We start from the raw sequence: 16,150 nt of genomic DNA, 5'->3' as shown, positions 1-16,150 counted from the left end.
GAGACTTCGATGACATGGGCGGAAAAATCACGCCGGCGAAATCAAAACTCGTAATTGCGGTAAGGCACCAAAAAGAGGGGGAGAAAAAAAACTCGACCCGAGGCCTCAAAGGGGCCTACCCCGAAAACAAAAGAAAACTTATCGGGGCCAAAAACTAGAAATACGGGGAAGGGAAAAAGACCGTAAGGCCCTTCTCCGAAATCCCTTTTTTTTTTTTTCTAAGAGTGAAAAAGTCAAAAGACGCGCGAGGGTCAACTTAAGGGGCGCGAACGGCGCAAACACGACTGTACCGAGTGCGGACAAAAGAAGACTGACGAACACGAGCCGGTTCGGGCGGGAAGACGGCCGCGCATGCGCATGGGCACGCGAGGACTAGCAAAGGCCTTTGCTAGTGAAGTTTCTGATTGGAGGGGCTGCCGTGGACGTCACCCATCAGTGAGAACAAGCAGCCTGCTTGTCCTCGGAGAATGTGTTTTTATCTTCATCTTGAATTTTGTTAAGGTCAATTCTGACCTGATATCTGGGGGTAGGTTACTCCATAAACTAGGGGCAAGGAAAAAGAAGGCGGAATTGCAGGTGGATTCATGGAAAGCCTACTTGTGGTGGGCAAGGGTGTGATGGTTAGATTGAAAAGGGATAATGGTGCAGAAGGTTTCTTCAATGATCTGGAGATCCAACATGCATTGGTTTTGGCAGGATTGAGAATGAGACCATGAGAGACTAACCAGTCAGGAAGGGAAGACAGCCCAGCTTGAAGTGGGGACACATCGGAAAGGTTATAGGAAGTGAGTAACTTTGCTTTATCCAAGGACAAGCCAGACATCAATGGCCACATATATAAATCCTTAGCTACCAGGATCACTGAAAACAACAAACAATGGACAAAAAGGACTTGCAACAAGCAAGGCCAACTAGAAACCAATGAAACTAAACTGTTATGTGCATTCCTGTTGTGCAGGTGCAGTCCAGAAAAGAACAAAAATGGGCCTAGGAGGGAGGTGTTGGATTCTAGACTCCCCCAAACTTCTGCAGAACTGTCTGATTGAACCAACTGTCAATATCAGGAATCCTGCTCAAGGCAGCAGTGTGATGTCAACCTATGGACTGAAGACCACACTGCAGCTTTGAAAATCTCAATGGAAGCAAACTTCAACTGGGCTACAGATGCAGCCATGGTTCTGACCTTGTGAGCCATGACATGACTCTCCAGAGCCAGCTCAGTCCAGGTGTAAGTGAAGGAGATGCAGTCTGCTAGCCAACTGGATAAAGTGCGTATACTGATGGCTGCTCCCATCACCTTAGGGTCAAAAGAAACAAAGCTGGGTGGACTGTTTATGGGCTTTATTCTGCTCCAGATAGAGGGCCAAGGGCTCATTTGCAGTCCAAGGTGTATAGATTGCTTTAGACAGGATGGGCATGAGGTTTGGGAAAGAATGTTGGCAGAAATAACTAGTTAAGATGGAATTCCAACACCACCTTAGAAAGAAACTTAGGATGCGTGTGGAGAACTATTCTGTTACGATGACTCTGCACATTAAAATGACTGCCACCAAAAACAAAACCTTCCAGGTTAGGCACTTCAGGTGGTAAGTGTCAAACAGCTGAAAAGGATCCTTTATCAGCTGGTGAGGGTGACATGGAGGTCACAGAACACTGTTGGATGTCTGACTGGGGACTTTGTCAACAGCAAACTTCTCATAAATTGAACTAGATGCTGTACAGAGATGGGTTTTCCTTGCACACTGTGATGGCAGGTACCAACTGCACTGTGGTAAATGCCTATGGAGCTGGTTTTCAACCCAGACTCATAAAGGTGTAGAAGGTATTGAAGCAGTTTTGTGTAGGGCAGGAAAAAGGATACATGACCGTGACCTCACACCATATGGCAAACATGTTCCATTTAAAATTACATGGCTTCTTAGTAGAATCTTTTCTGCAAGATTCTGGAGACACCCTCAGGCAGTTGAAGGGATGCGATTTCTAAGATCTCAACATCCAAGCTGTGAGGGATAGAGATTGGAGGTTGTGATATAGAAGGGACCCCGCCTTGTTCTAAGTGATGAAGGTCAGAAAACAGTTGTCTACACAGATCTTCAGAGGTTAACTCTGCCTTGGCCATTAAGGTGCAGTGAGAATCATGGTTCCCTGGTCCTGCTTGAGTTTCAGCAAAGTCTTCCCTAACAGAGTATGGGAGGATATGCATAGAGGTGGTCTTTCCCCCAATCGAGGAGAAAGGCATCTGACACTAGTCTGCCATGAGATCTCAGTCTGTTGTTGAGATGAATGGCAAAGAAATCCACTGAAGGGGTGCCTTACGCTTGGAGGATTGCTCAGGCGAAGCCCATGTTGAGAGACTACTCATGTGGATGCATCACCCTGCTTAATCTGTCCACCAGATTGCAGTCTTTTTCTACCAGGTATATGGTCTGAACACCATGCTATGGTTGGAGGCCCACTGCCGCATCCTGACCACTTCCAGACACAAGAGGTATGATCCCATGCCTTCCTGCTCGATGACACAGTACATTGCAGCCTGATTGTCCATTTGAATGAGGATTATTAGGTGTAGTATCCGATCTCTGAAAACCTTTAAAACATTCCAAATGGCCCTTAGCACCAGGAGTTTGATATGGAATTCAGTCTCCTGGGTAGACCATTGACCTTGTGAAGCCCATCTACCTAAGCCCCCCAGCCCAGGTTGCACACATCTGTTGTCGACATCTTGTGAGGAGGAGAAATTTGCAGTGGGAGTTCCATGATCAAATTGTGCTGAACTGTCCACCAAAAGAGTGACTCTGCGAGTTCCGGAGTGGCAGTGATGGCATCTACTTGGTTCCCAGTCATCCAACACCACTGGGAAACTAGGGTCCACTGGGCCTCTCTCAAATGGACGTATGCCATGGGTGTGGTATGCATAGTAAAGGCCATATGATCTAAGAACTGAAACATTTGCCGAGCTGTGACTTGCTGGCTCTGTTGAACCTGATGGACAATGCTGATCATGCCATCAGCCCTATAAGATGGTAGGAAGGCCTAAGCATGAAACATGTCTAGCAGGGCTCCATTGAATTCCAATTGCTGAACGGAGAGAATATGGGACTAGAGGTAGTTGACAATGAACCCTAGAATAGTTCTCCATATTGATTAATGAGCACCCTCTTTTGTGCTCTTTACCAATCCTATTGGTCTTCCACTTTCTCTTTTTTTCTATTTAAATTGTAGTTCCTTTCACCTTTGCTAACAATTATAGATTTGATGATTTCTATTGTAAACTGCTTTAATGGTTCTCCCTAAAGTAGTATATCAAACCTAATAAAAACGTGAAACTAAATGCAGAGAGTATAGCCAATCGTTTGCCTGAAGAATGGAAAGCAGGGTGCCCAGGAAAACCATCCTGAACTTTTCTTTGACCAGATACTTTTTCAGGGCCCTTAGGTCTAGGATGAGACGAAATCCCTCCCTTTCCTCTAGTGCCATGGGCTCAACCACATGGATCTGTGGAAAGGAAGAGTTCCTGTACAAGCATGTCCTGGTGCTAAGAACTGAGCCTCAACTCTCTTGATGGGCAATTTGGAGTGAGTTCTTTCCACTGAAGGGCGTAACTCCCTACCAGCCTGAGTTTACAAGGGGCCATCTTGCATAAAAAAAGTTCACCCTCCCTACTACCACAAGGTCATCGTGGACAGTCACTTATACAGCATTTATGATCTCTATAAGCCAGTCAAAAGCTCGGATCCTGCTTTGACTGGTGAGCTGGCTGGGACTTAGATCTTAATCAGTATGTTTCTCTCCCTACTCATATTACAGGGTATACCTTCAACTTGGTACTCACGTTACACAGTTCTATGTTCAATCTTTCATCTTTTACTGCATCACATGTCATAAGAACATAAGAGTAGCCATACTGGGTCAGACCAATGGTCCATCTAGCCAAGTATCCTTTGTTCCAAACAGTGACCAAACCAGGTCACAAGTACCTGGCAGAAACCCAAATCGTGGCAACACTCCATACTACAAATCCCAGGGCAAGCAGTTGCTACCCATGTCTGTCTCAATTGCAGACTATAGACCTCAAATTTAAAAAGAGTGAGAAACTTCAGGCCCCTTTCCTGTCTCTAGGCCAGTTATCCTCATTACAGCCTTATCTCCAATCTCCACTTGATGGTGCAGCTACACCCATATGGCTTCCTTCTTCTCCTTGGTCTTCATTCCAACACATCATGCTACATTCTTTATTAAAAACCTTCACCTCTATGAATTTAACAACTTCAGTTTTGAATCCCCTGCCATCCCACTGGCTTAAGATTCTCATCCATAATCTTCATTATTAGGCAAGAAAAACAGGAAACAAATCGCTACGATAAGCCAAACCACAAAAGGAAGAAGTAGGGATGACCGAATGATTTCCAGCCAAGTAGATGGATGATAAATGTAGTTTTTATTGAGCAAACACCAACAAAAGACCTTTTGATGGTGCTTGATCAATAAAAACTACATCTTCATTGTTAATCATAGCCTTAGCTTATGTGTGCTTCTTATGGAAGCAAGCTATTGTTTACCCAACTTTTAAAAGCAATTCCTTCAAACTTCAGACCTGTATCTCATCTATGGTTTTTATTGCACCTTGTAGAAAAGGTGGTGTTCTCGCATCTCTCCTCACATGTGGAAAATCAGAAGATTCCCCATCCTAGACAACCTGGTTTCTAAGCAGCATATAGAATGGAGACTGTGATAACATCTTTCCTTAATGAGGTCCACAGTGTCTTAAGATACTGGTTGAGCAGCCTCTGCAGTTTCTCTGGACCTCTCTGTTGCGTTTGACCTTGTGGACCATCAACTCTTGCTATATTGCCTAAGAAATAGGTCTTTATAGACAAGTTTCAACATGGTTTAGTTCTTTTCTTCAGGACTATTGGTTCCAAGTCTTCACTAACTCTGCTATTTCAGCTCTTCAGGCTAAGTTGTAGGATGCCTCGGGGACCTATTCTGTCTGCTCTAATCATTTAGTGTTAAATCCTGACAAAACTGTATTCTGTTGGATTTAGAGTGACTCAGAAAGTCCCATGGTTATCCCTACTCTATTTGGTTTTTCGGTAAAACCTGTAGACTTCCGTCTCTGGAAAAGGTTTGTTTGTATATAAATACCTTTCAAATATTTAAAGTTTGTATCATATCACCCCTATCGCTACTTTCATCCAGGGTATACATCTTCATGTCATCAAGTCTCTTCTCATACATCTTCTGGCACAAACCCCATACCATTTTTGTTGCTTTTCTTTGAATTGATTCAAGCCTTTTTACATCCTTAGCAAGATATGGCCTCCTCCTTTTGATTTCACAGCTCAACTACTGCAATGTCATTTACACAAGTATCACTCAGGCAAATATGAAAAGATTACAGACCTTCCACAATGCTGTAATCCGATTTGTCATGCCTAAAGATTTAACCAATGCGGCCCCACTAGTGAGCAGTTCGTATTCTCTGCCTTCAGCTGCCGGTAGGGTGACATAACCTGTCAGTCTGGACAGGATGAAAAGCAAACATGTTTAAAGACTTTTCTTCATCACACAGTACATCGGGCAGCTTCTTGGTAATGGAACTGCATACCAACAAGTCCTACATAAATTTTATGACCTCAGTTTCATACTCAGAATTCCAGACCAGGATATCAGCACACATACTTTGGCACAATTTGAGAAACTGTCTAGAAAGGCTTAGATTGAGCTATGCTCCCCCCTGCCCTCACCCAGAGAGGATCGTCTCCAGAGGTTAATGCATAACAAATGTCAAAAAGGACAATGTCATCAAAACAGTATGATTTCTGTCCAATCAGAATGACACAAAACATCACATCCTTCAGGGACCTGAAATTTCAAATATATACTGTAAAATGATTGCTACACTGTGTTAAGGGGTTAAAAACTATAGAATCATAAGTGCAAAAGCTCAATGGTTGGGGACACAATTATGCATTATGATACAGAAGTATAGCAGCCATACTAGTCCACTTGAATGATTTTGGCACGATGAATGAACTGCTAGCTTCTGAAAGCTAGTCAAAATAATTACGTTTGTCCAATAAAAAGCTTTCACCGTCTCTCTTTGGGTAGCAGGTGCTAATTTTCAGCACATTACTCAGATAGTGCTGGGGTACCCTAGAGCTAAGATGAAGATGGGAGTTGCCCGGTTAGCAATGATATTCAGTCTACTAACCGGGTAATTATCTGGACCAAGTCAATGCAGCAAAAACTCTGAATACCATTCTGAATATCACCATTACACAGAAGTGCTGGCAGATGCCTTATACCCAAATATTCAACACCAGTATCCGAGTAATCCAAGTACTGGCCAGTATTGAATATCCAGGTAGTAAAAACAAAACAAAAAACATGGTGGGTCAGTGTTAAAAAAGCAAAACAAAAACAAACAAAAAAAAAAATCCACTGATGGCTGCAAGTTGATTATCACTTCCACAATTTTTTTAACCTTTATATATATGCGGTACCCAGCTTGCTGAGATCTCTTCCAAGTGAGCAAGCTTTCATATAAACATACCTGACTTCTGAGAGGACAGTGCCACAACTAAAGCTGGATCAATCTCACATGGTAATCCTGCTGCTGATGAGAGCTCATATACATTCATTGCAACCTGAGAAGAGAGAGAGCAATCCACAGAAGTGTTTTAGCAGCTTCATTGTTTATGAAAGTTATTTGTATCAGAAATGGTTTCTAGATGCACAATACAGTATGCCTAGAGCAACTAGTAAAGAATCAACATTTTAAGAGCTTCAATGTTCAGATTTAAGACATAGATTTTAATGTAACTCAAAATCAATGTCGTGGAGGGGCATTTTCGAAAGAAACGTCCAAGTTGGGAATGTACAAATCCGGGGGCGGGGAAAACCGTATTTTCGAAAAAAGTTGGACGTCCATCTTTCATTTCGAAAATACCAAGGACGTCCTTGGACGTCTTTGACTTTCGGCGATTTTCGAAACCAAAGACGTCCATGTCAAAAACGTCCAAATGCAAGCCATTTGGAGGTGGGAAGAGCCAGCATTTGTAGTGCACCGGTCCCCCTGACATGCCAGGACACCAACCGAGCACCCTAGGGGGCACTGCAGTGGACTTCATAAATTGATCCCAGGTACATAGCTCCCTTACCGTGTGTGCTGAGCCCCTCAAGCCCCCCCCCCCCACCAACCCCACTACACCCAACTGTACATCACTACCATAGCCCTAAAAGGTGAAGGGGGGCACCTAGATGTGGGTACAGTGGGTTTGTGGTGGGCTCACTGTTTCCTCCACAAATGTAACAGGTAGGGGGGTATGGGCCAGGGTCTGCCTGTCTGAAGGGCACTGCACCCACTAAAAATGCTCCAGGGACCTGCATGCGCTGTCATGAACCTAAGTATGATATGAGGCTGGCACAAAATATTCCCTCCGGTGGTCATCTGGTCATTTGGGGCACCTTTTTGTGCCTTATTCGTAAAAAAAACCCCATGTCCGGGTGAAAACGTTCAGGTTTTACCTTAGGACGTCCCTGCTCTTTTCTATTATAGGTCAAAGACGTCCAAGTGTCAGGCACGACCAAGTCCCGCCTTCACCATGCCTCAGACACAACCCCTTGAAATTTGGGCATCCTTGCGACGGACTGCAGTTGGAGACGTCCAAAATCAGGTTTTGATTATACCGATTTGGACGTCTCTGGGAGATGGACGTCCATAATCCATGTTGAAAGATGGACGTCCATCTCTTTCGAAAATGAGCCTGATAGTGTAATAACGCCTGAAGTTGAGTTTTACTTAAGACACAAAGCTGTTTCTGATGAAACAGCTACTAATTAGTTTCACACATTCTTTAATGTATAATAATTGGTTTTAATAAGGATGGCTCTTGATTATGCTACTGTAGCAATCTGTATAAATTACTGGTTTAACAAGGATCATTTAATATTAGTCATCTATTTGTTTTAGGGTTTTTTTTAAAATGTATAATTATTGTTATAATTTGGACTGCTGATTGTGCTACTGTACTACAACATCCTTGTTATACCCAGTGAAATTATGGTAATCCACTTCGGACTTATAAGGTAACAGCAAAACATAAGCACTTGTATGAGAATCTTCCACAAAAAAATCTTTCAGTAGTCAGGCTTCTTTGAACTATTTGCTAACACTATATTGAATAAGGCAACAAGGATATGGTTATATGTGAACTCTGATTTCTGTGAAAGCTCTAGCACAGACCGAGCAAGGTTATTTAAAATAACTAGTTAAATTATCTAGTTACTTGGCTAAACACTGTAGCAATGGGTTACATTTTGCAAAAGTAACTAAACTACCAGTTTGTTTTCTCTTGAGTAGATTCATTTTATTTTTCTCCAAATTTTCCAGCAGACTCCTGAGATATACAGGGTTACCCAAACATGAGTAACCTTAACCTATGCCCACCACCCATTTCCCACCCTTCTTTTATCCATAAGCCCCTACCTTTTTCCTTCATCAATTAATGCATGGCCCAATTTTTCTTCAAAGTCTTTAGGTCACAGAGGCTATGAATCCGTGCATAGCTGAAATAATGCAAAACGTGGACATGGCCTGCTTTTGCTCTGAAGGACTCATTTATAAGCATATCAATGTACAAGCCAACATATAAGACACTGTATTAAACACACATTCCAATTCCTTTACTTTCAATATATTTAATTCTATTTGATTCTTAACACCTGTATCCCACTTTACTGGGCCCAAAGCAGCTTACAATGTAAACAGTTACAACATATAAAAATAGATAAGTATAACCTTAAATAAAAATAGTTCAGGTCACAGCAAAAAGCAATACAATAAGGCCTGATCATCTAACTAAGACCAACCCCTATTCTCAGTAGAGAGTCTCAGTTAATTAAAAGTATTAAAAAAAAAACCCCAAAACTGCAACAAAATCTAAGCACGGTTTAGAAAAGTACCACCAGTAGGCAACCATGGTCCTCAAGGGCCACATCCCAGTCAAGTTTTCCAGATTTCCACAATGAATATGCATGAGATCTATTTGCATACAATGAAAGCAGTATATGCAAATGCAAATCAATCTATACACTGCAGAAATCTTAAAAACCTGACTGGGTTGTGGCCCTCAAAGATATGTGTCCTATCAGATTGTCATACACTCCACACTTGTCTCAAAGCTACTCTTTGAAAACAATCCCTCCCACAAATTGGCCAGTCTAACCTTGTCACAAGATTATTATTATTTTTTTTTTTACCTGCACTGTATTTCCTGTTTGACAGACAAGGCATATAAAATAAAGGTTTTCAAGTAATCTAATCCTTTAGCCAGCAATGCGCAATGCTGACCCACACTAAATCACACCAAATGAATCTTCATTCAGCAATGTGGGATTAATTTGGGTTACTTATTTATCCATACTTTCTAAGTCCTCAGCTAGTGTTTCTTTCTGCATGGGTCAGGCTGTAGCCTTATCTCCACCTGCTATCATCTTTCCATCAAGTATGTCCTCTTGACATGGGCCAACAGCTTTGAATAAGGAATGCTCCCTATGCATTGGTAATGTCAGGGTAGCAGCAGATGTCTGGATGTCCAGACTGGTCCAAATTATGTGAGCTTTAGGGGATCAATTTTCCAGTATTTGGGTTATATGTCAATTTCTGAACCTTGCAGGATTTTTGGATGGGGATTGAATGAAAAAGAGAAGTAAAATACATTGTGGATGACTGGGTATCAGGAAATGTAGCTGGGCTTGTGGTTGTGTTTGGGGGAAATAGTTGTTCTACCTTCTTTCATCACTCCAAATAGCTCCAAAACCAGTTAGGATTTGTTACTGTGATGCCTTAAACTTTGGGCTTTTGAGCAAGAACATGAAAGTTTGCAGAGCCCAAAATGCTACAGCCAAGTTATTGATCACTACAGTGTCAAGGGACCATATTTCTTCCATTCTTTATTTACTGCACTGGTTACCCGTGGTTCACTGGGTCCAGTTCAATCTATTAGGGCTGAGATTTAAGGCTTTATACTAGATGGGACCTGTGCATAACATAGAAAAATTGTGAAGGTACTAACCTAGGCATGTATTATGATCTCAGAAATAAGCTTTTACATTCAGTGAAATCATGACAACTTTCAAGAGCTAGGGTTTCTGCATTTTAATGTACAATTTCTCAATATCACAACCATTACAAGTTCACATTACCTAAATGGATTCTTGTTGATCCTTTCCACAACAGGTCATAAATAAGGACACTCATTGTCCAAGTATCAAGTTCAAAGAAAGGCATGTAACAATGCTGTCAATATTTTATCACACTGTAGGCATGCTGTAATAATCTGCCACATTACTGCTGAGCAACCCACATTTCCTACCATGCAATATGCTGTTCTCTCAAAACTTTTAGAAACTGACTTCACTACCAAATGCAGGACCAAGTTTGGATAAATACATATCCCAAAACAGAGCACGTAACTCAGCTGAAATGAGCATCTACTAAGTATTCTGAGAAAGAGAACTGAGCGTATGAGGAAACTTTGCAAGTCTACAACTAAGAACATACCACAATAGTTTGTAAATAATTAATCAAAAAGGCAGTTGTAAGAATACTGTAGATTAATTTATCATGAAAAATGGCTGAAGGTAAAATACAACTTATACAAAAGAAGGATGTCTAAGCGAGATATGTCAAAGAAGAATACAGCAAGAGATGAAGGCTTAAGGCATGGAGGCCACAGCTGCAGTGAGGTTTCTCAGTAGAAGCACTGTATGTCATGTGAGGCACAAAGAAGAGAGATGCTATAATATTTCTATTATGTAAGCAAACTGAACAATGATTTGCTAACTTCTCTTCACGTCCCTCTTATCAGAATTCTTTACCTTATTTTAAATGAAATATTTTCATTTCTCCCAAGTCTAATACACAATGCTTAAAGTAATGTAAAATGTTTACACTTTATATTGAGTATACTTACACCTTAGAATCCTCATTAATTTCACAATACAATGTGCTCTGATATGCAGTCTAAATCAAAACCTTCTTCTCTAACCAATCAGAAGCCTACTGGTGTTGGTTTATGATTTAAACATTCTATACCATCCTAACTAGTAGAACTGAGCAGTGTACAAATAAAAATAGGAAAAATGTAGAAAATTACTACAATATGTGATAGTACAGAAATCATGCACACAAGAAAAAGGTAGAGCACATCCAAAACCATAGCATGAATGAAAGAAGGAAAAAAAATTACATCAACAAGAGACTAAAAATTGTAGGAATGCTGTAGCTCAAATGCGAGAGCCCGCATCCAGTTCCTTGGTCAGTGGCAAATGCCTGCCCAAAATGCCATGTTTTTAGTGTAGTTTTAAATTCTTTCAATGAGGAAATACCACAGAGGGTTAATGACAAATTATTCCAGATAGTAGGGGCCAAAAAATAAAAGGAAGAATGCCTCGTACTTTCCAACCTCGCACTTTTGGTCCAAGGATATAAAATTGATTTACTTACAGTGGGGGAAATAAGTATTTGATCCCTTGCTGATTTTGTAAGTTTGCCCACTGACAAAGACATGAGCAGCCCATAATTGAAGGGTAGGTTATTGGTAACAGTGAGAGATAGCACATCACAAATTAAATCCGGAAAATCACATTGTGGAAAGTATATGAATTTATTTGCATTCTGCAGAGGGAAATAAGTATTTGATCCCTCTGGCAAACAAGACCTAATACTTGGTGGCAAAACCCTTGTTGGCAAGCACAGCGGTCAGACGTCTTCTGTAGTTGATGATGAGGTTTGCACACATGTCAGGAGGAATTTTGGTCCACTCCTCTTTGCAGATCATCTCTAAATCATTAAGAGTTCTGGGCTGTCGCTTGGCAACTCGCAGCTTCAGCTCCCTCCATAAGTTTTCAATGGGATTAAGGTCTGGTGACTGGCTAGGCCACTCCATGACCCTAATGTGCTTCTTCCTGAGCCACTCCTTTGTTGCCTTGGCTGTATGTTTTGGGTCATTGTCGTGCTGGAAGACCCAACCACGACCCATTTTTAAGGCCCTGGCGGAGGGAAGGAGGTTGTCACTCAGAATTGTACGGTACATGGCCCCATCCATTCTCCCATTGATGCGGTGAAGTAGTCCTGTGCCCTTAGCAGAGAAACACCCCCAAAACATAACATTTCCACCTCCATGCTTGACAGTGGGGACGGTGTTGTTTGGGTCATAGGCAGCATTTCTCTTCCTCCAAACACGGCGAGTTGAGTTCATGCCAAAGAGCTCAATTTTTGTCTCATCTGACCACAGCACCTTCTCCCAATCACTCTCGGCATCATCCAGGTGTTCACTGGCAAACTTCAGACGGGCCGTCACATGTGCCTTCCAGAGCAGGGGGACCTTGCGGGCACTGCAGGATTGCAATCCGTTATGTCGTAATGTGTTACCAATGGTTTTCGTGGTGACAGTGGTCCCAGCTGCCTTGAGATCATTGACAAGTTCCCCCCTTGTAGTTGTAGGCTGATTTCTAACCTTCCTCATGATCAAGGATACCCCACGAGGTGAGATTTTGCGTGGAGCCCCAGATCTTTGTCGATTGACAGTCATTTTGTACTTCTTCCATTTTCTTACTATGGCACCAACAGTTGTCTCCTTCTCGCCCAGCGTCTTACTGATGGTTTTGTAGCCCATTCCAGCCTTGTGCAGGTGTATGATCTTGTCCCTGACATCCTTAGACAGCTCCTTGCTCTTGGCCATTTTGTAGAGGTTAGAGTCTGACTGATTCACTGAGTCTGTGGACAGGTGTCTTTCATACAGGTGACCATTGCCGACAGCTGTCTGTCATGCAGGTAACGAGTTGATTTGGAGCATCTACCTGGTCTGTAGGGGCCAGATCTCTTACTGGTTGGTGGGGGATCAAATACTTATTTCCCTCTGCAGAATGCAAATAAATTCATATACTTTCCACAATGTGATTTTCCGGATTTAATTTGTGATGTGCTATCTCTCACTGTTACCAATAACCTACCCTTCAATTATGGGCTGCTCATGTCTTTGTCAGTGGGCAAACTTACAAAATCAGCAAGGGATCAAATACTTATTTCCCCCACTGTATAATGGAGGTAGTGTATGCAAATGAAGTTCATGCATATTCATTGTGGATATCCTGAAAACCTGACTGGCAAAGGGGTACTCCAGGACTGGACTTGGGAAACACTGTTCTAACACACATGTGGGCATTCTTACATCTGCTTGTATTCCAGGTGGGGCACTATACCCTAATTCACACATGCTGACTTGTTCTTACAAGCCACAAGATTAAGCTTGCTTGGACCAGTGTGGCTGCTTTTTTGGCAGCTGTTCCTCTAGTTTGGAATGCACTGCCAGAGTCACTGAGAGAAAAGTATAATCATTGCAGTTTTTTAAAGTAGCTAAAGATGGATTTGTTTTAATGTGCCCATGAGCAATAACACCTGTTTTTAATGTCCCCCTCTATACCTCCGGACAGCCCAATCCCATGGGAATGAAGTGTGAGTCTCAGAGGACCACATTTTGACACGGAGGTGTAGAGGGGGTGGCAGAAGGCGCAGTTCAAATCTAAGACCCAGGATCTCGGCTTTCTGATTTCTGGGGTCTAGGTGGATCTTTGGCCATATATTCTCCCACATAATGTAAAAGATAACTAACCTTTGTGAACACTATTTGTGTAAGAACGTTGAAGGAAACAGATAGAAAATCAAGAACTTGAGGCACAGGCTAGAAAAGTTTGTGATAGAAATAGTCTTTATTCTCACCAATTGAAACTTCAAGCTGGTACACACATCAGTCAGATTCTCAGTTCAACCGACCGTAGCTCTGCCCTCTGGGTAGCGTTGGGGAAAACTCCAAAAACTACCCAGATTTACATTTCTTATATAGTATCCGCTGCCCATACAATTCAATGGAGAGACTTTTTTTCTTTTCATCTGTGAATCATACTTAACCGCAGATCAGGTGTCCAGCTCCCCCTCCTTGATATTTCTTAATATCGACAGTTTCCTGACTTGTAAACATCTTTCCTAATATGGAGAGATCAGTTTTATATCTTGTGATTCTGGATGCCATCTTAACAGCAGCAGACTCCATTTTCTGAACCAAACTTCTTAGAATTTTAGCCATTAATTCCTTGATCTTGACCCTTACACTGCTTTTGACTGTCACACTAAATTCTAATAAGGCTTACCAAGTAGCCCTGCTTCTGCAGGCACTCAGCTACAAGGCCATCATCAGCTTTTCAGGCCTAGTCAGTGCTTTTCAGCAGTTTAAGCTATGTAAATCGGTCCACCACTATTCCAGTGGATGGGTCTCAAGCTGGGACACATATTAACACACCATATGTTTTATGACTGCTTTGCTAGCATTGAGGAGATGAGAGGAAGGTTGAGGTGTTATTTATTATGCATGTCCCTTTGAACACCAACATCAGCCTGCAGAATGTGCAGTCACAAATCAATAAATAAAACAATAAATAAAAACAAGGGGGAAATGGCAAAATGGGCCATTAAAAAAAAAAAAAAGACAAAAAGAAAATAAGTTGTAAAGTACCAAGAATGTGACAATGGAGTGTTTTCCCTTCATTCATTGGCAGACTCGGACACATCTGTATGACAGACTTGGTAGGAATAAATGGTACAGTGTGTGTGTGCAGGTGATCTGTGTGGACAGGCAGCCTGAAGAAAAATATTGGAAAGATAACCGACTAATTGAGCTGGAATTCCAATAACACCTTTGCTACAAACACAGGATGAATGTGCCACAGCTATTTTTGATACACTTTGAATAGGGCAGATAAGTCACTGAGATAAGGAGGTGATTATACTTGCTGTCACTGCCAACAAAAATAAGATCTTCCTAGTCTGAAAATTCAGCTCTAGTCCAGTGGCTGAAACGTTTTTCATCAACTGGGTTAATGTAAGCACACTGAGGTCCCAAGATACAATGGTAGGCTTGGGGGAAGGCTTTAGTATTTTTTATTACATTTGTACCCCGCGCTTTCCCACTCATGGCAGGCTCAATGCAGCTTACATGGGGCAATGGAGGGTTAAGTGACTTGCCCAGAGTCACAAGGAGCTGCCTGTGCCTGAAGTGGGAATCGAACTCAGTTCCTCAGTTCCCCAGGACCAAAGTCCACCACCCTAACCACTAGGCCACTCCTCAAAAGTAAACTCAGGGTTCAACCACTGTACAAATTGAAATGATTTAAAAAGTCATAACAGGGTTAACTTGTGTTATGGCACAAGTGTGTGTTACTAGAGGAAAAAGCCTCAAGAAAACTCCTCTTGTATGCAAACTAATGCTTTAATCGGAGTTGGACTTCCTCATCATCGGCTGAAAAACCCCCCAGATGTTACAAGTTGAACAATAAAGTTTTTCTACTTAGCTTTTTTGTGTCCTTCAATGGTCTTGATCTTCGCGTCTAGACTACAGACATTGGCTGTGATTTACGGCGGCCAGCATTTCGAATCCTATCTGCATCAGGATCACACGCCAAGTTTTCTCCGCTCAATATAGCCGGTGGTCTTTAGTAGAAGCCAGCCCTGCATTAAGGGCTCCTTTCACAAAGGCACACAGCGTTTTTAGTGCATGCTAAAAATTAGTGCGTGCTAAATGCTAAGATTATTATTATTTATTTAGATTTTGCTCACACCTTTTTCAGTAGTAGCTCAAGGTGAGTTACATTCAGGTACATTGGATATTTCTCTTTCCCAGGAGGGCTCACAATCAAAGTTTGTACCTGAGGCAATGGAGGGTTAAGTGACTTGCCCAAGATCACAAGGCATAGCAGTGGGATTTGAACCGGCCACCTCTGGATTTCAAGACTGGTGCTCTAACCACTAGGCCACTCCTCTACTCCCATTATATTCCTATGAGCATCTTAGTGTTTAGTACATGTGAATTTTTATTGCACCTTTGTAAAAGACCCCCTAAGTGAACTAAAGGCAAAGATGTGTTTACCTTCTATATGATAGCGATAAGTGGCAATTGCACTGAGGTGAACTTTGAGATCACCCTGTGAACAAGCTCTGACATATGTTGAAAGTATTCAATAAGTTTTTGTATGTGATAGGAGAAAGTATCAAAGGCCTTTCCCTTACACTTTCCCAGGGATTCTATATAGC

The 16,150-nt window shown here is 41.9% G+C and overlaps 1 protein-coding gene across 1 annotated transcript in view; it reads right to left on the bottom strand.

Moving 5' to 3' along the window:
• The window catches only part of NCKAP1 (NCK associated protein 1), a 234,916-nt gene that overhangs the window by 21,242 nt on the left and 197,524 nt on the right, over window positions 1–16,150 (bottom strand). The window contains exon 27 of the mRNA XM_030209048.1: window positions 6,557–6,650. Within this exon, the coding sequence (XP_030064908.1) occupies window positions 6,557–6,650 (94 nt within the window). The remainder of the gene's footprint in view (window positions 1–6,556; window positions 6,651–16,150) is intronic.

This window comes from Microcaecilia unicolor, chromosome 7 (assembly GCF_901765095.1).
Source record: "Microcaecilia unicolor chromosome 7, aMicUni1.1, whole genome shotgun sequence".
Lineage (NCBI taxonomy): Eukaryota > Metazoa > Chordata > Amphibia > Gymnophiona > Siphonopidae > Microcaecilia > Microcaecilia unicolor.
Note: the sequence above shows the minus strand (reverse complement) of the source record. Positions and strands in the feature narration are given on the sequence as shown.